Below are 23,223 nucleotides of genomic sequence, written 5' to 3'. Positions count from 1 at the left end.
CCCGACTGTCTTGCACGCATAAATCCTCGGTCACTGCAGCTCTGCGGCTTCCTTTCCTCCCTGCCCTCCCCTTCCCCACTCAAGGTGAAGGACACCGTGCTCCCGGCCCCACGCCAGCACCGGGCACCCACAGCCGCGTGTGCCGCGCTGCTGTAGCCTTTGTGGCCAGCGCCGCCAGGCCAGAGGGACCCAAAGTCGAGCCATCAGCCACGGCAGCATCCCCAGGGCCAAGGGATGCTCCCCGAGAACGCAAAAAAAAAAGAAAGTCACACTGACACCCACAAACTTTAAAATTTTTATTCAACAATTTACATCACTTATTGTCTGTCTTAACGTATTCGATCTACACAAATTTCTTTTTTTTTTTTTTCCTGATAAAATAATAAAATTTGGATAAATTTTGAAGACCTGTTGGTGCAGAATAAACAAAATTTCGGGTAACTTTTTTTTTTTTTTTTTTTTAAACATTTAGTGTGAAGTATGACATCATTGGTAAAGATACATCATGCCATTACAGCTCATGGACATTACCTATCCTTATAGTCCGTGACATCACCCACACCAGCGCAAGGGCCTGCGCCGGACACAGCTACAGCAGGTATTACACTAACTCTTCCAGCCACCCTCTCACGACCGGGAAAACGCCGACGCTTTTTCCAGCTGGGCGCACACAGAGTGCATTAACCTAATTGGAAATACCGGGGAGGGGGAGAAGAAAACAAAAGACTACCTTTACCGATCCGTGTGGTCGCACGCTACAACATGGACAACAAAGAGGGGCTGCCCCTCTCCGCGGGTCAGAGGTAATTCAGCTCCTGAGCAGGTAAGAGCACAACCCCTCGCAGCCACTTTAATACACACCGGGAAACCGAACGAAATGAGAACTTATCGACGGGGCTGGGGGCCGGGGTGGGGGGACAGGGGACAGGAGAGGAGACGGCTCCAGCCCCAGCTCGGAGTCGAAGCGCGCGGTTGTGTTTCGCACCGCCCTTAACACTGAAATATTCAGGGAAGGGGGGAGAGAGGGGCATCCGTCCCCCCCCAGTAAACAAGTTGAGGACCTTCAGAGGCTCGCGAGCCGCTGAAGGTGTGTAAGTACACGTGTGATGGTAGATAGAAAAGCAGCCCTGTTCTGTATGAAAAAAAGCTGTCAAGTTAGTACAAATTTCTGCCATGGCGAAGGGAACATGAGGAGAAAGCTGTGAGGGTCCTTCTCCCATCATGAAATCCCGACTCTCTGGGCTAAGCAACAAGTTTCCAAAGGCGGCACCCGCAACCCAACTCGTGAAAACGCCACCAAAATAAAGCTCTCGCCCCGCGGACCGGCGGGAGCCCACCCTCCGCTCCAGCGGGCTGCGGACCACAGCCCCCGTGGCGGGGAGAGCCTGTCCCTCCCGCCTCACAGTGGGAACACGCGACAGTAGGGTTTCTCTCTTCGGGTCATTTTGTCAATTAGAAGGTTCGCGTTTGCCCTCGCCACCAGGCTGCGGCGCGGCCGACCCGTCTCCATCCCCTCCTGGAAGCTGTGGCGGCGGGATGCCGGCAGGTACTACCGCCCCGCTCCCCACCGGAGGGAAAAAAGGGCACTCGTTCATCCCACGGTACGAAGTGTCTCTGAAACACAAGCCAGCACACCCCCGCTCCCTTCCAATTCAATTACTAAAGTAGGCTCTTTGAAAATAAAAAAATAATATATATATTTATATAGCTATACAGAGAGATACGGAGAAAGCAAAGGAGAGAGATAGGCTACTAAAAAAATCAAGAAGCGCCAGTTTTCTGCTACGGCTGTCAGCAAAGAACTGTCACCTTACATCAAACCCTCCGAGACGGGGAAGAGAATGCAGGCAATGACAGCACAGGAATGCAAAAAGAGGGCAGATAAGTCACTTCTGGTAATGAGACACAAATTAAAACTTTCAAAACATGTGCATAGCTTTATTCATCTGCTTCAAACTAACCTTTTCACGGAGCTTCAGCGAAACCCGAGTGTGCAAAATGCATTTCTAAAAAAACAATGCAAGCAAGCGTTCACATTTACAGTGGCAGAAGTACGGAAAGACTCGGACAGAAATCACGCTTCGGGGGCGAGCGAGTCGGGAGAGAGATGAAGAAACAAGAATTGCACAGCTTCGTTTTCTGAGCCACTGACTGCAAACATAAGCACTTCTATTTCGTTAACTTTCAGCAAGGCGTGTTTACTTCTCCTTTATGAAAAAAAAAAAAAACAAAAAAAACCCAAAACTGAAAAAACCCACAGTAACAAGAACCACAACCTGGAAGGGGAATAAACCCCCCGGGTAATGAGGTCCCCGGTGCCGCAGAGAGCCCTAACTCCAGAGCAAAGCCGGTTCCAGAGCTCCACGCGCTTTGGCTTTGCGGGCAAAGCACGGCAACGCTGGGTTTTTGTCCGCAGGAGAACAGCAAAGCAGCTTCTCTTTCTCTCCCCCCCAAAAGAAACCCTCCAAAGTCACAGAAAACGGCTCGTGTTAGGAAAGGAAAGGTGCCACCCCACGGGATGTCGTCCCCAAACTCTAAGACGGCCGCTCCGTGGGCCCGAGTCCAGGTTCTCGTTCCCATCCGACGGGTGTCCGGGACAGTGACGGAGCCTGGACTGTAGATGGGGCACGGCCATCGCGGTGCCGGCCCCCGAGCCCGGCCGTCCCATGCCACCTGCCAGCAGCTCACCCACCGCCACAAACGCTCCTCAGCAAGACTACGCACGCAACGCAAGGCACATTTAGTCGGATGGACACACACGCAGGTGTGTAAAAGAGCAAACGCTGGCTAAAAAAAAATAATATGATGCCGAATAAACTAATTAAACAGGCAGAGTTCTGGCCTACGGTATTTATATACTATTTTCCAGGCAGGTGTAATCCCCAAGCGTTTTTCCTACACGACTTTTAGACTTTCCTTACTCTTCCCTCACTTTACAGAGGTACTTTGTTTTCCTAAAGGATCTTCTATAAGTAGTCAAGTAAATTCCCTTTTCCCCCCCCTCCAGTAAACTCCTCCTTCACGGAGCGCGTCCCCCCCGCGGTGGTCCAGCTGCGACCCATGAAGACAAGAGGCCCTGGACCTGCCGGTGCCCCGCGGCAGCACCTCGATGCAGCGGGACCTCCCTCCACCATTCTCACGCCTCGGCCGCCAGGTTTCGGCTGGGTAGATGGCCTGGCATCGCTTTTTTTTTTTTTTTTTTCCTTTTTTCCTCCTCGGAAAACATCCCACTCCGGGCACCGAGTGCTCCCCAGGGGCAGGAAGGAGTCCGCGCGATCATTAATACTGCTGGTTAACTTCACATTGAGATAAAGCGTTAAAAAGATCTTTTTCGCAGAGATGAGCGATTTCCTTCCAAAGATAAGGTTCAAACAGAAAACAAAAATATTAAAACCGGAGACGAGACAACAGTCGGTTGAGATTTTTCTACCTTACAAGTTATACTCAGGCATCTTTCCCGCACCACCAGCCGTCGAGGAAGGAGAAGCTGAAAACCTCAGGGATTTGCACTACCCTTCCAATAGCAGCTTGAGAAAAAGGAAGGGGGGGGGGGAGGAAAAAAAGAATCAAATACTAAAAATAAAAATGCACAGTGTTCTCTCAAGTTAAAAGAGTTCTCCTTTGCTTTGCGTTTGCATAGAAATTCCCGTAGGTCAGCACCAAATTCAGGTACAGCCCTCTCCTACGCCCCCGGCTCCCCCCAGGCCCGACGCGACCCGCAGAGTTAGTGGCTGTTACAGGAGGGTTCGACGATCCGCAGAGGAATTATATGGTCATGTAATAAAAAAAAAAAACTAGAACAAAACAAAGCCCCCCCCCCCAAAAAAAAAAGTGCATCACACATTCTTGATTTTCAGGGTTACTTATAGCAGCAGCAGCATTAATCCAAGACAATGAACAGTTGTAGATTCATTCTTAAATGCAGCAACACTCAATGAAATGTCTTCGAGGAAGGTCATAAGAGGGTCCTTCTCAAAAGGATAAACATGGAAATTAGACTATTCGATACAGACAAAAAAAAAAAAAGAGGAGATAAAACAAAAATTAAAAGACACAATCTTATTTACATTAAAAAAACATTCTTGTTAAAATATCTTTACAACACCTAAGCAAAAAAATATGTATTTTAAGAATAAAGCAGAAACTCCTAAAGCAGTATCCATTTTTGGAACCCTTATTTAGCACCTGAGGAAAGACCGTATGGAAAGCAGACAGGTTGGTTTTTTGTTATTTTTTTGTTGTGTTTTTTTTTTTTCCATTTGTTTTTTAAGAAAACTGTAAGTTGTGTTTTCGCTAAACGTTCATATGTTCGCAGTACACAAGTTTCATACCACAGAAAGAAACGAACTATTTTCTTTTTTTTTTTCTTTTTTTTTTTTTTTTCTCCTTTTCTTCTTTTTAAAGATACTCTACTCGTTAATAAGGCTGTAGAAAAGGGATACTGCTATCTTACAAAATGGCTTTAGAGCTCTGGACACGTCAGACGAAGCTTTCTGATTAACAGTCAAGATAAATACAGCTCAGCATCCCCCGGCGAAAGCACAAGTATGACTTTTGCTCCCGTCCCAGGACGGCGAGCAGCCCGACACCGCTCCGAGGGTCTCCGGCCCCCAGCGCAAGGCCGCCGTGGAGCTCTCTTGTGCCTCCCCAGGCGTCCGCTCCTCCGGGGTCTCGCCGCTTTTGAGGGTCTCGAGCAGGACGCGAGGCAGCCAGCCTTACCCTGTGGCGTAACGCGGATTGTGCAAATGTCTAAAGCTCTGTAATCTCTGGCAGGCAGCGCCTCCGGCAGCGCGGACCCGGATCTCCTGCTCCTTCCCACCAGGTTCCCGCTTCCCAACTGCTGGCGCTAGGGCTTTTTCGCATGGAAAAAAACGCTCTCGCGGTGGCCAAAGCTGAAATTACCCCACCACGCTCGCGTTCCTCCAGCCCTCGCCCTCCTCCTGCCTTACGCACCGGCGCGAAAATGTGTAGCAGCTTTAAATTAGGCGTAGCCTTGATCTCCCCCCTCCTGACCTCGACCATCTCCCTTGTAAACAGCCTCCGCAAGGAAAACAAATCACTACAGACGTAGACAGAAAAATCTTCTAGGGACAAGACTGCTGAAAGCTTCGGACACCATAGCCACGTACTGAAAACGCTGAACCAAGAGTAAAAACTGAACGCAGAGGAAAACCACCGGCAATCCAGAGAGACGCCTGTGAACGCCATCGCTCCCAGATGTCCCTGAAGTCACCCACTGGCCACTTCTGGAAAGGATGCCATCGTGCTACCGTAACGCTTTCTTGAAGGTGAAAAACACTAATTACACACGCAACCGAGAGGACAACTTCTATCTCTCTTTTTTTCTTTTTTTCCCAAGCAGAAAGCAATTTTCTGTTCGATTCAGCCGGCCAATTCACCCCACCGCCCGCTCCCAGCCGCCAAACAGCCGGCACACTCGCGATCTAATGAGAACTGGGTATTTTTCCCACATTTCAGAGAAGCTCACAGCAGGTACGAGAGGCAAACAGTGGGATCTGCGGTTCAGAAAGGACGATGGTTTGAAGCGGGTCAGCGACAGAAACCATGCCCTGGAGCTATACCCACGTTGTCAGAGAGATGAGAGATATTCTAACATCAAAACCGGGTTTCACGGACAACTGAGGTGGGTTTAAACCAAAACCGAACTCCAAGCAAAGACGGGAAGCCATCGCCTTGCCGATCCAGCGGCCAGGTGGAGAGGGAGGGAGCAGAGAGGCTGAAGGTTCCCAAACCACCGTCACCGGGAGCACGGAGCAGCTTTTAAATCATCTCTTGGAGTGGAGGAAACACTCCCTGACCCACCGAAGGGAAGGCAGACCGTGCTGGATCCGGATGGTGGAACGCATTCCAGCCTGGACGAGAGACACCCGACGGGAGCTGCCGGCAGAGGAGCCGCCGCGGGGAAAGACCAGAGGAGGAAGGAGACAGCCCCTGCAGGAATCCTCCCTCCGACAAATACAAACTCTGGGAACCGGCAAAAAGGGACTCATCGCATCCGCACCGGGAACAGAAAGAGGAGAAAAGCCTTAACCTGAATTAGTATCTTCATAGCTAATAAAAAAATAGGTCACGATTCCACCCTTAGTGCCACTTTCCCATACTACGCGTTATTTAAGGTTTTTTGTTTGTTTGTTTTAAAACTTTACTCAGTGTAATGAAAACAATGGCACAAATAAATAGACGCTCGCTCCCCTCGGGCGAGTAGGACGCTGGCACGGGAGCCGCCAGCTCCTCGCCCCCGCGGGACACACGGACACCCCGGGGCGCAGACCGGGGGGAAGGCGGCTGCTGCCCCCCTTCCCGGGCTGTATTTGGTTTATGCTACAGTACTAATACTCTGAGTCAAACAAAAACAAAAACAAAAAACCAAAACATGAGACTCATCAGTAACACCTTAGCATTATTTAAATGTGCTAAATTAGTCACAGCTCAATTTCAGGGTTGTGGGGTTGTGTTTTTTTTTTTCTTTTTTTTTTTTTTTTTATAAGTTTACACAAAAATAATCAGAAAACAGATTAAATCTTAAGATATTTTTTAATAAGTGCTCAGTAAAGAATTGTGTGAGGACTTGGGGAGGACTGCAGATAGCGACAGGGCGAGTTACACGACGGCACGAGGAAGTTTCTTCCACGGTCCTGCCTGGCTCTAGGCTATAGTCTATCCCAGAAACCGCGCCGGCAGCAGCCAGCCGGAGCCACGGGAGCTCAGAGAGAGGATTTTCCTAACTGCTTAGCGCCGAGCACACGCCGCGGAGCTCGTGGAGACAGACAGACAGACATTTGACGAGAGGGAGATGGTCGGAAACACAGCAGAGAAGCTGCAGGTGGGGGGGTCTGGATGGGCACCGCCGGCAGCGAGGAAAAGCAGCAGGGACAAACATCGCGGGGCAGGGGGGGAGAGGACGGGGAAGGAAAAACCAACCCAACCCACCACTCGAACCGTGTTGCGTTCAGCATTTCTTTCCGCTATTTAGAAGAGGGCCTGGATGGGGCCAAGAGGAGCGTCCTCAGGCATTCGGCAGGACTGGGATCTTTCTAAACGCCAAGGGTCAGATGGAGCGTGGGTTACTGCCGCGTCGCGCCAGCCCCCAGAGCGGCTCTGGGGGCTGGCGGGGGGACGACAAGGACAGCACAGTCCCCAGGTAAGCAAAACAGGGTTTGGTTTTGTATTTTTTTTTTTTGTCTTTTTTTTTTTTTTTTTTTTTTTTTTAAACGGAACCCAGCCCTTAAGGCGACAAGTGACTACACAAGGCAAATAAATACACAGCAGAGCCTTAAAGCCAGTAAAACAAACTGGAAACTTTGCTATTAGCCTTCAACTTTTTGAAAATAATAATATATATATAAAAAAAAAAAACAAAACAAAGAAAAAAAACCATTTCTTCCACCTTAATTTTCCCAGTCCCACCGTCCAGTTTGTTCAACACTTTAAAGCTCAGGAATGCCCCCAGCTCTTCCGCAGCGGAGCTGGAGGCGATTCCGACTTTTGGCAAGCAGTTGGGAGACTCAACAGGAATTAAAAAGAGGGAGGTCGGAGGACTAGAATGTCGGGCACATCTGTAAACATGTTATACATCTGAAAGTTACACACCCCCCTGAAGGTGGGACAGTTTATAGGTGAAACAGAACTATTCGCGACTGGCCAACCACACATTTCCGAACCCGGACTGATACAGACACACCGTTACTATATAGTATTACACTACGGTATTATACTATATAGTATTTTATACATAAAATGGAGTAGGCAATCCATAGTCTAACTTTTAAAAGGAAGCGTGGCAGAAAGCTAGCAATCTTACAAAAGGTACAGGATTAAAGTTTCATTGTCCCACCGTGAACCTAAGCGCCTCATTCAGGAACGATCTTATTAAAAGAATAAAAAAAAACCAAACAAACAAACAAAAAAACAAACCGCCACACATGCTCCGTACTCCTAGTTAACCATAAAAAAAAAAAAAAAAAAAAAAGAAAAGTGGATAAATCTAAGCACAAGGAGCAGGCAAAAGTTTTGGGCTTATCTGCTTCCTGTAATGCCCCATAGGGTCCCGCCTAATTTTGGGAGACACCAACTGCTGCCGACCTCGATGCCCAGACACACGTTGGCCAATATTCAGCCACGAACACCCACGATGAGCATTGGGTACCCGTGGGGCTTGGGCAGATCAGAAAACCCATTTTTGCTTCATTCATCGCTCGCTCTTGCACTGGACCATGTGAACTTTCCACCTTCTTAAAAAAAAAAAAAAAAACAAACAAACCCAAAACAAAAACCAAAACAAAACCCAACAACGAACAAACAAAAAAACCCCAAAACCCAGAAAAACTACCCCAAAATGATCTGGACACGCTACACAAGCTGCAATGGGACAGAGCGGGTTACACAGCTGGAGCCTGCAGTCTGCTCAGCCTTCTCTACCACTGCGAGGAAGCTTTCCTTTCCTTGGGATTTTTATTTTTTTTTTTGAATTTTTAAATTATTTTTTTTTTTCATTCCTAAGTCCTCCATTTTTGTAATAAAATATATATATATATATTTTTTTTTTTTTTATTAAGAGATAATTAGAAGCAGAGCCCGGAAATACACAGACTGCATTAAAATATAAAAGAGCATTTCCAACGGGCAGGTGCGGGAAGCCCAGCCATTGGCATTCTATGGACAAATTGAAAAGGATTCAAATTCCCATTTTTCTATTTTTTTCTTTTTTTTTTTTTGTTTTTCTTTTTTTTTTCCTTTTGAATTTTCTTTTTTTTTTTTTTAAAGAGAAAAAAATAATTCAAGAAGGGTGAAAGTTAGCAGAACTCAATTCCTCTTCAGTTTTTCCAACAAAAATGGGAAAAAAATCCGGCACATTTAGTGTTAGGAGACAGACAGAGCAAATATGAAGCACCTACAGTCGAAAGCAGAAGTTTTTTTTTTTTTTTTTTTTTGCTCCCAGAAATACAATGGCATTAAACTGTGGGAACAGTGGGTTTTTTGTTGATTTTTTTTTTTTAATCCATATTAAATGCCTAAACAGATTGCTTATTTTTGCACGTTGTCTTTTAAAATGAAAGAACTCTTCAGTTGCAATAGTCCGACGTGTAACCGGAGCCAGGTCAACTGTGTGACTTCACCATGCATCCTAGAACTGCAGTATTACCATCTTTTCCCCCAGAAGAATGATGCTTTAAGACAATATCCCCCAGCACAGGATCGGCTGCTTTACTCCTGGCAAAAACATGCGGATTATAATTCTCTGGAAAAAAAATACAAAATAGAAGCTCTGCAAACTTCAAGGCGTTTCTCTCCAGCGTTCAATGGAAAACAGGGGAAAAAACCAAAAACCCAAACCCAAAAAGGGGAGGTGGAAGGGAAAGGGGAGATGAAGGATGGTGAATCATCCTGATTTCCCTGTGATTAGTGTGTCACTACAGTCACAGAACAAGAAACAGAAACCTCGTCAAGTGGAAATGCCTCTCCAGTGGGTTGCTGTTGCCCGTGTAGACGACAGCAGGAACTTTAGAACCGGGCTTGTAAATTGAGTCTGTATTCGTTAATCACTTGCATTCACTCTTTAAACAAAAACAAAACAAAAAAAAAAAAAAAGAAAAAAAAAATCTATTCAGTACCGGAGATTAAATAATCACGTGTGTAGTCTCGTTGAAATAAATTTTCAGATTCCTTAAGAAGTCTAATTACTTTCAGTTGCCATTTTTAAATAACTATATATATATTTGTATATATTATCCTGTGATTCTAGTTATGGTTCCTCTGCTGCACTGAAGATTTAGAAGGAGCATAAAAGCCTTTTGTCCCCCACGAACAGCACAAATGCTGCAGAAAGGTTATAACAGGCAGTCTCGTCTTGCTACCTTCATTGATCCGGGCGATCCATGGCTTCATCGTAAGTGATTATCCTTTTGGGATCTGGAAAGAAAGCGAAATCCTCAGTTTTCAACAAGTTCCCAGGACCCGTGGCTGAAGGTATTCAGGAGAGATCTGTAAAGTACTGGGCCGTTAAGAAACTTTTCCCGAGGACCCCCAGCGTCACCAGCTCCTGCAGATGGGCTCCGGAGCCCCGGGCGAGCCGAAAAGCGTGGTGACGGGTCCCCACGTCACCCGCTGGCAGCACCGTGGCACTCGCACTGACTGCTCTCCCCAAAGGATAACCCAGAGCATCGGCACGGGCAGAGCGCGGGGATACACCAGGATTGAAAACTTATTCTGGGGTGCGACACCCAGCAACGGAAACAGAAAGCAATTATTGTATACGCAGCAAGAAGAGTCATTAAATTTAATTTGCCACCGGTTTTATTGCTCTTTTAGAGACTCTGCTTCTCTCTGAACCCCTTGCTGTGACGGTAAAGCTTGCTGTCCTGACTTGGCGACCCAAAACACAGATAAACCCCGACTCCAAACAGCAGGCACTGAAGAACTGAACTCGGGCATCCCTGGACACCGAGACAGCCTGCTCTCAACACCCGTCCCGACAGACAAGAGCAATTTGTTTATTTATTCTTTCCAATATCCTTACCTTGCTTCTGCAAATTCCAAACCGATTCCATTTCTGTGGAGGCAAAAAACGAGAAGACCGTTGTTATTATTATTATTACGATGTGGATTTATGCTGCCATTAGAGACAACTCCAAATAACGCTTTAATTTTCCTGAGCGTGGCACGACACCGCTGCAGTTGTGCCAAGCCTTTCGGACAAAGCCAACCCCCTCCAGCCCAGTGCCCGCGGGATTGCACGGATTTGACGGGAACGATGCAGGAATAAGAGGCAGGGGGATGGCCGTAACGTGGTCTTAAGGGTCAGACGGCCAAACTGAACACCAGAAACATCATTGCCACTCTCCGCTCCTACAAATCTCACTCAAACTCTGGGCTTTCCTATTCCTGCTTCACACGTTCCAGCCTTGACAAGTAGCCTGGGGAAGAGATGATTTTTTTTTTTTTTAAACACGCTTCGCGCGTGTGAAATCCGAACCGCTGGACAAAGCCAGGTTCTCGTGGTTCACAGCACGCAGCTGCTGAAGCGCACCTCGCGGAGATGGCTAACGTCCCTGCGGAACTGCTGCCAACCCATTTCCTGGGAGGAAGGCGCGACGCTCCCGACACCCGGCTGCCTGCTCGGCGTGCAGCTCTTTCCCCCACTTTGCCTCTGCAATGCGCTTGCGGGCTAAAGACAAACCAACCCCCCTCCCGGTCCTCGCTGAAAGAGCACATGGCTTTCGTCTAGCGAAGAAATAACAGCAAAGTTAAATGCTCTTCTCATTCACATTAAAAAAAAAAAAAAGAAGGCTCCTCCCTTTAAAGTATCCCCAAAATTAAGTCCCATCTTTTGAGACCTATTCAAAATAACTACTTTTAGCCATTATCGAGTTGGAATTTTGCGCGCTAGAATAACTACAGAGACACTACCTGTACCCTGCGCCTGAGTCTGAGAGATAAAATAATAGAAAAGGAGCATTTAGTAGGAACGCAACCTGCAAGACGCATCTTTCAAGTGTCCCTTCTGCCAGAAGGGAGGGTGACAGGACCTTGGTAGGGGCTAGGAATGAAGAACGGATTACGAAGCTACATGGTATGTGTAGTAAAGCACAAAACAAGGCACTAAGTAAACTAACCGGCACGGGAAAGGAAGAAGAAAAAAAGCCTACAGAACTCAGGGCCTCAGCACGACGCGTGCCAAGTGTCACCTCCATCAACCGCTTGTATATCCGCGTCCCTTCTCCAACCCTTCATCTGTCCTTTGTCCGCTACAACCTCGAGCTTCCCCGGGGCAGGAAATTGCATGCAAATAAATATTGCCAGCCCTCTCCGCACAATTAAGTCTTTTGTGAGGAAGGCCCTGACAAAAATTTTACGAGGTCTGCTATTTTTGTGCCACGATAACAGCAGCGATACTTTGCACTTTCAGTACTTTTGCACCGGGGGAGCCTTAAGTGCTTTGGGAATAGTAACCAGCCTCTAACACCCCACGGGACACAAGCAACCGAGCAAGGGACTACACCTCCCTCGTCTGCCAGATGCAGATTCCCCAGAAGTAAAATGAACCAGCTACTAAAATTACCTCCAGCAGAGCTCGTTTTCCATTCAAGTGAAGCGAGATGCATCATTTCCTAACGGCCAAAGAACATCACCTATTTCAACAGCTTTCCCCAAAGGCCGGGGACAGAAAACTACTCTCAAGTTGTTGGTTCCTCCACATTAGAGCAACGTTCAAGAGCACAAAACACACGGCAGAGGCTGAAGCGCTGCCTGCTCCTGCATCTCCCCGCAAAAAGCCGCGCTTTCTTTTGCGCTTCCATTTGGTTCTAACTTCATCGGACAACGGGAGAACGTGAACCGCTTGTGTTAAGATGTGCCTGACAATAAGACTGACAGTGAGATACTCTCAAAAACACACCGAAAAAAAAAAAAAAACCAAAAAACTTTCAAGCTGTCAAAATTCTATTTCAAAACACCCGTTAACAAACCAACGCCTGAACCCCCCAACCTTTTCAGACTTCAATCTTCCTTCTCCTGCTTCTTCAGAGAGAGAGAGTAGGAGAGAGGATGGTGTAAAGTGTCCTGTAAGCCCCAAACACCCGGACGCGTTGGCTGGCAGAGGCTCAGCCCGACGGAGGTACAAAAGCAAAAACCATCAGCAAACTGGCTGCGCTATCAACCGTTACCGAATATCATCTGCCATTGGGAGAGGAAGAGCAAGGTCCTCCCCTCTACCTGGCCAGCAGGATACGGGACGGCATGGGTTAAACACATTTACCAACTGAAACAACTTCACAGAAGAGAAAAATTAAGTCTCGGGGCTAACTGAAACACTAAAACCAAGGAAAAAAAGGGTTTTCCTTCAATCTTAAGGTGGAATTTATGATTCATTCTGCTTTACTTAGTAACACATTAGAGTGAGTTTTCCTCCTGGTTCTGGATCAGTTACAGGCTGTGGGCACCGACGATGATCCCGAGATGCTGTGATGGGTGACAGTGGTTGGACGGAGCTCAGCGACCGACCCAGCAGACCAGCAGAGCCCCCGCTGCGCAAGCCCTGGCCCCAGCTAACCAGAGCAGCAAGCATGGGGATGGATGGTGGAGGAAAAGGCAGTCCCCATGAGCTGCTCATGTAAGAGGACCCAAATCTCCTTCCTTGGGCTCAGGGAGCTCTTTTCTGGAGCCTGCTTTCCCTGGATAAAGCTCCCAGGGCGAGTTCACAGAAGGACTGTTACCATCGCTCACCCCTGCATGGGAAAAGGGGTATCTTCACCGTGAGTCTGAGTCCACCTCTCAGATACTGACCCAAAACCTGGTACTGACGCTTTCCACAGCTAAAGGTGGCCAAGACCTGACCAATGGACAGGGGCCACTATTCCCAAAACAAGGGCACGTGTCCGGGGACACGGCACACTTCCTTCGCAGTGGACCCAGCTGGAGAAAATGCCATCAACAAACCCTTGCGCAACCTGGTGTCAAAGCCAGCCCTGCTCCGAGCCAGGGGCAGAACTAGGTCACCTCCCGTGCCCCTTCCAGCCTCATGTTTTCCAGGATTTTTTAGAATTAGCCGGCCTCTCCATAGCCCTCTAGCTCGCAGTCTGCTGAGGAACTGCCCGGGGCAGGCAGCCCCAGCCACATCCACCTAACGAGCTCCAGGGAGAGGAGCGGCTTTTCCTGGGGTCTATCACCGAAACAAAGCGTTGGTGGAGGAAGGCTTTGATGTCAGGAACAGACGAAGGCACACTCGTGAATTGCGGTGAGATTCTTCATAGGTCAATAAACTTTATAGCGGGACTGGTACATAACCTTGGAGGGGAAAGAAGTCTTTCTGTGATAACTTGTTAAGACAGGCACTTTTACACACCTTTTCCTTGCTAGGAAGGCTGCCCCCGCAAACAGAAGTGCCTGCACAAGGCATGGTACTAGTTCCTTCTTCGTATAAATCTAACATATAAACTGACAACTGTCCCTAAAATGAAGAGCTGAAAAAAAATAACAAAAGATGGACCTTCCTTGTCTGATTTTTCCTGTTTCTTTCTGCAGGACCCGTCGATTAAGTTAGGGGATTGCCCTGGAAACAAAGCAAAGACTGAAAACGCAATGCTGTGGAGCCTCACCGCTGTACCGAATACACTGGACTCATCCTGACAACTGGCAAAAACAGAGACGTGAAGGAGAATTAAATCAGCTTTTGCCCCACAGCTCAGGCCCCACAGGACCATAAGCAACAGACTGAGATCTAACCCCTTCCCACCAATGGGGATGGGAAACCAAGGCTTTTTTTTCTTTTTTTCCTTTTCCCCTCTCCTGATGTAAAGGATGAAAATTGCTGAATTCACAGCTCTGCTATTTCTTCTGACCCAGTTCACCATTCCGGTGAACGCCACTCCTGGCTGGCCCACGCTGCCTTGCTCTATTTTCCATGCTGCTCTTCTGCTTCTTCATGCGAGCAGAGACGCTGGCGCAACCGAGACGCCGCGAAGGAACAAAGCGGCGGCACAGGCAGAAACCTGGGGGCACGACAGAAGAGGGAAACACTGCAGTTTCCTCTCCTCCACCTATGTGGTCTTTGGTACTGCGCAGCTGAACTGGAGACCTCGGTTATTTGCTTTTTAGCTAAGGACAAGCAGACTACTGAGCTTGCCACCACAAGGGTTGACGTAGGGAGCCCGGTGTTAGCGACAGCCTGGCCTGGAAGACTGCAACAGCCCAAACACGATGAAATTCTGCAAAGCATTGACAGTTATTCTGATACGAAACGTTTCATCCAGCCGTCTTTAAAAGGAAGACTAAAGCAGTAAGAAGGTACTGACTTCAACAGAAGTAAAGCAGAGATACACCCACTGTCCTCTTTCAAAGGACCCAAAAGACCTGCGAGGACCAGTTTTACCTCCAAAAGACGAGGATTTCGGCAATGCCACACCGAGGCAGAGGTTCAGTTCTAACCTAGATAGGGACAATGTCCCCAAGCAAAAGCATCACTCCTTCCAGGTCCTTCCAATCTCCCATACTGAGCTACCATCCCTGCCTCCAACCACACAGAGGGCCCACCAGCGCTCAACTACATCAGATCTACCTCGCTAAATGAGGTATGTCACCCGCGAGTGTTTCAAGGCACCATCACAAACACTGAGCGGCACGGCCTGTCAATGAAGGCAGCCACGTTGAAGGATCGTGTTTTACAGTCAAGCAGATCAGATGATCACGGGAGTCCTTCTGCCCTTTAAAAGGAAAAAAAATAAAAAGCAAGGCAGGGAGCAGGGGCACAGCAGAAACCGGCACAAAAAGCATCCAAGAACAAGAGGGCACATCATCAGCCTTGCCAGCACATTCCCAGTGCCCTGACCTTTTTTTGGGGGAAAAAAGCAACCTGGGCCCACTCAATCGAGCACAGGTTCCTCCACCAGGACCTCGCTCTGCTCTGCAGCCCCCCAGCCTTACAGCCCAGCACAGCCTTGCCACCACGCAGGGTGCTGCGGTGGTTTAAACAGGATTGCTGTGCCCTACCTCCTCCATCCATCCATCCATCCATCCTTTCCCAGGGAAGCCGTGAAGCAATTACAACCTCTAACAACCCTTGCAGTCACCGGGCACACTGCGCACAGGAAAGCCTGGTTTGCTGGAACAAGGCTCCTGAGTGAGCTGGAGGCTTTCCCGTGGCCTATCTACGGTCCAAGATGAGGATCCACATAACCTGATCGCAGCTACAGACACGAACGGTGCAAACCAGGGTGGAAGCTTGATACAGACAGGTCAAAGGACTGCAGCTGCTCATGCTAGAGCCCATTCCTCACCGCGACACCCACAGCTTCATCCTTGCACCACGAGGAGTTTGCACTGAAGACGGAGGAGCTCAGCGCAGGGACCCTACCAGCGCTCCACGCTCACCCCTGCCCGTGCCCCGCAACCGTTTCTCTTTGTGTCCATAACCCCAGAGGCAGGGCAGGTTTGAAGATCAAACTATCGAGACTTTGCCCAGAAGCAAACAGATCAATCTGAAGAGGGAGAAGTTCACCCTCCTCTCGAAATCAAAACCAAACAATCTGAGGATCCAGCTGCCCGGGACACCCTAACACCGGCCCAGGCAAACCTCTCCCGAGCGGGGAGGAGGGGAAGGCAGCTTGTGAAAAATAAGTGAGTGAAATCGTTGCTTTCCTATTGCAGAGGAACTGGTTGGCCAGGAGTAGGACCTCAGGAAAGCAACCCAAGATAAATGGAGAGAATGTTGTGGGAATTAACCACTGCACTGCTGTCCTGCAAACAATCTCTGGCTGCTCTGCTTTCTAGACGTTTTGCCGCACGCTGTGCCACAGGAGCTCACCCACTGGGCTTGGGATGCGCAGGACCGTGGCCATGAAGAGGGGACAGTGCTTTCCACCTGCGTGGGGCAGAGGAAGGCTCTGTTCCTCCCGATACCCCTTAACCCAACTCACCCTGATGGACTCGAACACACACAGCAACACCCAACATCATCACAGAAGACCCAGACTCATCTCCTGCTTTGTAAACCAGCAATAGCATCTGAAGGCTAAGTAGGAGAAAGATAAGCTCAAGCTGTTTGGAGCACCCCATCACTGCATTAACGACAATATTGATTAGAAACATCCATCACTTTTTACCCCTAACTAACACCTTGAAGGTGGCACAGATAAAGCTTGAAAAGCAAATGGGCACAGAGGAGTGGTGGGGCAGGAACTCGTGTCCCCAAGGCATCACAAGGGTGCTTGCTCTGGATGCTCAAAGCAAGCACATTCACATGCAGAAGCATGGAAAGAGCAGAAAACAGTATTTTACAGAGTGCTTTAGGTGTCCATTCTTGCCACAGAACGCAATTAACTCCTCTGTTCAGAAGAACTAAACCCAGCCAGACTTTGAAGTTAACACCTCCTTAAGAGGACATGGGAAGGGAGTGTTCTTTATTTTCCTGTTGTTACTATTGTTTTACTGGGGTCTGTCTTTCACGCTGCTAGTGAGGGAGGGAGAGCTGATGAGTCTCGCTTGCTGCTCTACAGAGTCGCTTTTCTACAGGCGACGAGTTCAGGCTGACAAAACCAAAAAGAGACAAACTGAAGCGTTGGGAAAGTTTGCAAACTTAAGAAAAGGATTGCCTAGGACTTCCCTTCTACACCACGCTATGTTTTCCGGTACCCCCATTTTCTGATGGGAAACTGAGAATTAGGCTGCAGGCAGATAGACGAAATGAGAACAGAAAGCTTGCTTTAATACTGAACAGACCGCGTAGAGGACCCAGATAAAAATCAATTGCTGAATATCGTTCTCAAGAATACTAGAGCTTAAGATGCTAACATCGTGAGAGCGAGATGACCTGGAAAAAAAATACGTGGAGTTATTATTTTTAAATGGCCGGGCCTGCTGTTGCTAAAGGCAGGCATCAAAGTTTCTGTGTGCTATACAAAGAGTTGGCGAACGGGTAATTTAAGAACTTCGCAGTGGGTCAAATCACAGCAAATTTGCCAACGCCAACCAAACACCAACCCCTCTGCAGGGGGGAGCAAGACATTACCCACGTACGTGTGTGGGGAGCAGTAAACAAAAAATGGATGATCGCCTTTTTCTCTTCAGGGCAGGGGAATGCAGGGAGAGGGAAGGGCAGGGGGAATAAAAGAGGATCTGCCCCGGTGTTCTTCAAGGGTAGGTAAGTAACACCCTGCCAAAAGGGAACACGCAACCGGGCTCCTGCGAACACCGAGCCAGGAGCAAAAGCCAAGAACCGCCACAAGCTCTCAGAGCTTCTGGGGCTGAAGCCGAAAGCAAGCCATCCCACAGGCTTCCCCCCCTGTTCCCGGTTTAAAGCGTCTGTATCGTGTTTTGAGTCATTTCGGTCTCAAAAAAGACAGGAGAAAAAAAGGAGCCGGACTACAAAGGACTCCATGAAAGCAATAAAATCATCTGAAAGATTGGGCCTACAAAGACAACGAGAGAATTCCATCTGCAGCCTACAGAAGGGTTGATAAGCAAAGATTTGTCTCGCTGCTGCCATTGCCATAACACTCAAGACAGGCAGTGTGTGTGGGGTTCACTTCAAAAAATAATAAAAATAAAAAAAAACCCACACCATGAAAAGCCATAGGAATGATTTTTTTTTTTTTCCTCCCTTCAAAGCCACGATTTCACGGCCTGATCTGCCCAAGGGAGATGCTGCAACACTTTGGTGTTAGAGGTGTGAGCAGGGACTATGAAGCCTTTTCAGTGACAGAAGATCACCTGGTAAAGCTGGAACAGAGCAGATGAACCTACACATTTAACTCCTTCCAGTGCTGAGAAGCTTAGGACCCGCTCTTCCATAGGAATTAAAATGTAAAACACACTAGCCAAGGATCACCCCTATCAACATCACTCGCGCTTGTCCACGGGGAACAGGGAAACAAATACCTCTTAGCGTTAATTAAACAACCGTTCGAGTAACTTTCCCAAACTGTTATTGCCATTAGAGATACGCAAGCAAAAAGCTCATTTTGAAACCAATCAGAACTGCTGTAAGGAAGGTATCATGTTAGAATATTGCACTGAAAAAAAAAAAAAAAACAATCAAAGAAAGAGAAGAAAGTGCCCTCAGGCAGCAAGTTAAGCCATTACCTTTAGTGTGATATATAATAGCAGCCCTCAGGTCAAAAGAACCCCAGCTATCTTTCCTTTCTAGGCCTCTCTGGTACCTCTGTTCTTTGGCGGAGGCTAGCAAATTGTTCGTAGGAGAGGCCAGAGGATTCTCTATTTCATAGTCTTTTGAAAGAAACACTAAAGCACCTTGGCTACCGGTGTCTGCCTTTTGTAGGTCACCTGTGTGATGCGACTCCAAGGCTAAGACACCACCCTCAACAGCAGTCCCAGGCTTAAGAATAGCACTAAGAATTTGAGGGCTAGTCCGTTTATCCAGCTCGTAAGCCTTAGGAAACACAGGTTGTTCAGTTCCTGAGGGAATGATTTCAGCACACTGTGAAACCAAAGCGGCAGGATATTCCCCTTGAAATGTCACTTCCATTAACTGATTATCCGCGGATTTCCCCACAACAGTTTCGGGTCCAGCGCTGGGCTCGTTTATGAATGACAAGCCCCACTGATTCTGGAAGATATCTCCCAGGTTCTGCTGATTCGCCTGCGAGGGGAAATCGACTTGCGCCGCCGTACCCAGGAGCACAGTTTGCATATTTGAAGGGTAGATAAAAAGGCTAGATTTCTTTTGTTCGAGAGCTGTTGAAGCTGCACTCATGTCCTGGGGCGCTGACTCGGAGGAGGCTGACGGTACAGTACTAGCAGCAGTCGAGAGCAGTGGCTGGGTCCCTGGAGAATAGACACTTCCATCAGTCCCTGCGAGGATGGGGCCGTTCGAGAAGCTAGCAGAAGTAACAGATTTCATAGCAGACATGGGGACTTGGGACAGTCGACTTGATGTTTGGGCCTGAGTTTCCCCGGCAGATGACGAAGACGACGAAGACGACGTGGATGGGGTTTGAGCTGCTTTGTTGAGGTTTTCTTTAACTTTACTTGCATAACTTATTTTGGGAACAATTTTAGCACTGCTATTGTCCACTGGAAAAACCGGGGGTGGTTTAAATAAGGTCCATGAGTCCTCTTTAGACGTAGCCGACGACGCATGTTTCCCTTTGGGCCGGTCATCAAACTTCTTGCTGCTAATCCCAGGTTTGGCATCAGAGTTTTTTCGCTGTACATCCCCAAGCCCAGGCTTTCCCCGGCCTGCTCCACCAGCCCCAGCCTCGTATTTCCAAACAGGCTTAGTATTTTCAATTCGGTTCCCCTTTTGCTCACTATAATCAGGCTTGAAACTCTCAAGTTCCTGTTTCAGGGTTGGTGCGCTGACCTCCTGTTGCATTATTTTGTCCTGTACTAGATTCAGATTCTCACAACCCTTGGCACTGTTGCGCCTGCCTTTCCGTTTTTTAGGCGTAGTATATCCACTCTCGGAGCCGCTACCATCGTTGTCGGCCCCTTTGCCTACGTAGCCATTCGTGATATAACTAGAATTAACCACACCGTTTGGAATAGACACTCCCTCCGGCTTGTCTGAGGCCTGGCTTTCTCTAAGTTTATTTTCGTAGGACTTCTCATTCTTTTTGTCCATGCTATTTTTCTGAATGAAGTTCTTGGTTTTGATTCCAGCTTTCCCCAAAGCACCGGCCTTCACGGTCTGCTTCGGGGTCACATTAGTGTCTACAAGCTGCTGGCTGCCATTGGGGACCCTGGACCCCGGGGTGGCGGTTTCATCAGAGCACAGGCCCTTTAACGACACTTCTCTTTCTCCTGCGTTACCATTTAGCTCTCCGTAGCCTAGAAGAAAGCCAAAAACAACAAAAGGCAAGAATTAGAATGTGAAACGTTAAACTTCTGATCGCAGAAAGCTGTAATCAGCCCCAAACGTATCCAGTTTCCTCCAGCAGACATTTTAAAATAGGAAAACATCTCTGATGTGCGAAAGCACATACTTATTTGCTGGAAACCACGGCAAGAAGGGTTAAGGAGAAAGTACCAGCAGTTACTGACTCTCCCATACAACAGGGTGACGTACGGATAACATAACAAAGCAAAAGAACATACAGATAAGTAGGTAAGTAAGGAAAATATACTGTACTCAGTGCACATATCACTGGCAAGCTGGAGAGCTATTTCATCAGCTGCTATTTCCAGGTCACACAGAGGAAAAAAGGATGCTTCGAGACAGAGGGACCCGCTGCCTTTGCTACAAGATTTGTTGAGGCTCAGAATCCGTAGGGTGAACAAGGGCCAACTCCTATCACCTCCATCAGCCCCCAGGCCTGCAGCACCCAGCCCTCCCCCTCCCACCCTCCTCCCAAACCCCATCTCCAGTAAAGGGGTGGGGGGGGCGGGGGAGAAAAAGAAAAAAAGCAGCGTTCCATAAAGACATGCGCTCATCCAGTTGCAAGGTGGAGGGAAGAAAGGGTGACCACATCTCCTCACTTTGTTTCAAGATGGCAACCAACACCTCCCCACACGTGCATTGAAAAGGTGATAAAGACTGTGAAGAAATGCCTCCCTTCCACCACCACCAGGAATTGGTCTCCTGCCCACTGAGGAATCTGGCATTTCAGGGTCCCTGGGAGACTTTATTTCTTGAGACCCAAGAAATAAAGTACTTGCTGAGGGCTCCAACTCCTCAAGCCATGAGATTACGCTGTACGCTCAGCTTTTCTTTCTGCTTCTCAAGTTCATTTCTAGGCCTTATGGTTCCGAGGTGAGTCTTGAGAGTGCAACCCAAGGGGAGACAGAAGCCCAGGACAACCCAGGCTGAACCACCCCACCTTCCTCTTTAAAATCCCTGTCCAGAAACCTATTGCTTTTGAGGACCCCAGCTACAAAGCCCCAGGAGAAGCCTTGAAGCCCCACGGAGAGATGGGGAGAGCTGTACCCGGCTCAACAAACCCACTCCAGCTGTGGCCCGAGCAGAGGGACTCCCTCCGACTGCACCCGCTCCTGCGGGAAGAGCCTTCTCCTCGCTCCTCCTCTGACTCATCCGTCCTCCTTCCCAGGGGTGGGAAACCTTCCATCTCCTGCAACTCCTGACCCACCTAAGGCTTCGTCTGCAGCCACAGCGGCGCAAAGTCAGCGCAGCACATGGAGTCCCCCCCCCCCCCCCCCCCCAAGAACGAGGGTGGGCAGAGCTCCAGCTCGAAAAAGAGTGTTTTTGTTGCTGCCGATGTTGTTGAAATTAACTGCTCCACTAAAAATCATTGTTATTCTCACATCCTGTAGCCTCAGATGTCTGGCAGATGTAACTGCTCAAGTTCTGTGCAAGCCGGGAACACAAGAATCCTTGTAGGAATCTTTATAGAAATTCCACAACTGAGTTTGCCGAGAGGGATCAAAAAGGATTTTTACTACACGCAAGTATCTGTAACCACCACAACTTCCACTATAACTTTCAAATACGCCGTTAGGAATATTAACCATGAATGCTTCATCCCAGAGAAAACAGATAGGACGAGATTCTCAGTTGGGGCAAGGACTAAAAATTAAGTATTTCAGAGTAACGTGGAGAGGAAGCCTGCTCACGAGTAACGTGTTACAGCTGACCTTGTATGACTCAAGACTTCTGACACCACTTGTTAATGAAACAAAACAATAACGGTGGTCATAAGACCACTGCAGATGAGGAGCGAAAGAATAAAATGAAGAACAAAATCCACTTCAGTAAGTCAGTGTGTCAGCAGTTTCTAGTTCCAATTTTCAAGTATTCACAACTCGGCTGCCCGAGTTTTCTCCAAATCAACATTTGGCACAGCTGGCTCTGGCCTGGGCACAGAGGGTGCAGCAACCAAAATTTAGGGGAAATTAAAAAAAAAAAAAAAAAAAAAAAAAAAAAGAGGCGCCACAACGAGCAGGTGAGGAGCGTTTGGCAACCCCACACGTCGTTTCGCAGCTGGGAAGGGAGGGGTGTCCGAGTTAAGTGCATATTAAAACCCCGGTCACGCTGCAAACAGTGAAATGACTACTCAACTTATTTTTGCCCAGTAACTTATTTTAGCGTGGGCCTGACCAGGTCCCTCCCTGCGCCCTCCGGGGGCTGCACATGGGGGCACCACCGACACCCCCCCGCCATGCGAGCCAGGCCCCTGCCCACCCCCCCCGCTTATGTAAATGGACATTTCAAGGAAAAAAAAAAATAAAAAAAAAATGTACATGGCATTCTGGCTCTTGCTTGGAACCCCCACAACCCCCCCCCCCCCCCCCCCCAAAATGGTATTTTTTTGAAGAGGCAGCAGCCGAGCAGACCCCCCGGAGGGCGATGGGGGCTCCCCCCCAGCCGGGGCTGCCGGGCCCCCGCCTCTGCGGCGCTGCCGGCCCCGCCACATCCCCTCTCCAGGCCGGCCCCGGCGCCCCCCCGCCCTCCACGGCTACGGGCGGCGGCCGGAGGCCCCAGGGCCGCCTCCTCGCTCCCGCCGCCGGGCCGGGCCCCTCCGCCTTATCTGACTCATTGATTTTTTTACGCTCATCAATTTTTAACCAGCGCCTCACCCCCCTCCCCGGCCCGGCCCGTTCCGTCCCCCCCCGACTCGGCGCGGCCCGGCCCGGCCCCACGTGCCCGGCGGGCGGCGGCGGTGCCGGCGGGCCCCGGCGGCTCCCGCAGCCGCGCCGGCCCCAACATGGCGGACAGGAAGCGGCCCCAGCGCGGCGGAGAAGCTTCCAGCCGGGCCGGGGGAGGAGGAGGCGGAGGAGGAGGAGGAGGAGGAGGGC

At 48.9% G+C, this 23,223-nt stretch overlaps 1 protein-coding gene across 4 annotated transcripts in view; it reads right to left on the bottom strand.

Moving 5' to 3' along the window:
* Positions 1 to 23,223, bottom strand: part of NUFIP2 (nuclear FMR1 interacting protein 2) — a 39,677-nt gene that overhangs the window by 15,701 nt on the left and 753 nt on the right. The window contains exons 2-5 of one of the 4 annotated variants that reach the window (XM_063340985.1): positions 18,595 to 20,301; positions 10,538 to 10,570; positions 9,876 to 9,930; positions 303 to 9,259 (exon numbers count right to left, since the gene is read on the bottom strand). In XM_063340985.1, the coding sequence (XP_063197055.1) occupies positions 9,878 to 9,930; positions 10,538 to 10,570; positions 18,595 to 20,301 (1,793 nt within the window). In that variant the 3' untranslated portion in view covers positions 303 to 9,259; positions 9,876 to 9,877. The other 3 variants (XM_063340983.1, XM_063340987.1, XM_063340984.1) reach the window with 3 other exon arrangements.

The sequence above is a fragment of the Chroicocephalus ridibundus genome, chromosome 7 (assembly GCF_963924245.1).
Source record: "Chroicocephalus ridibundus chromosome 7, bChrRid1.1, whole genome shotgun sequence".
Classification (NCBI taxonomy): Eukaryota; Metazoa; Chordata; class Aves; order Charadriiformes; family Laridae; genus Chroicocephalus; species Chroicocephalus ridibundus.
This window is presented reverse-complemented; position numbering and strand designations above follow the sequence as displayed.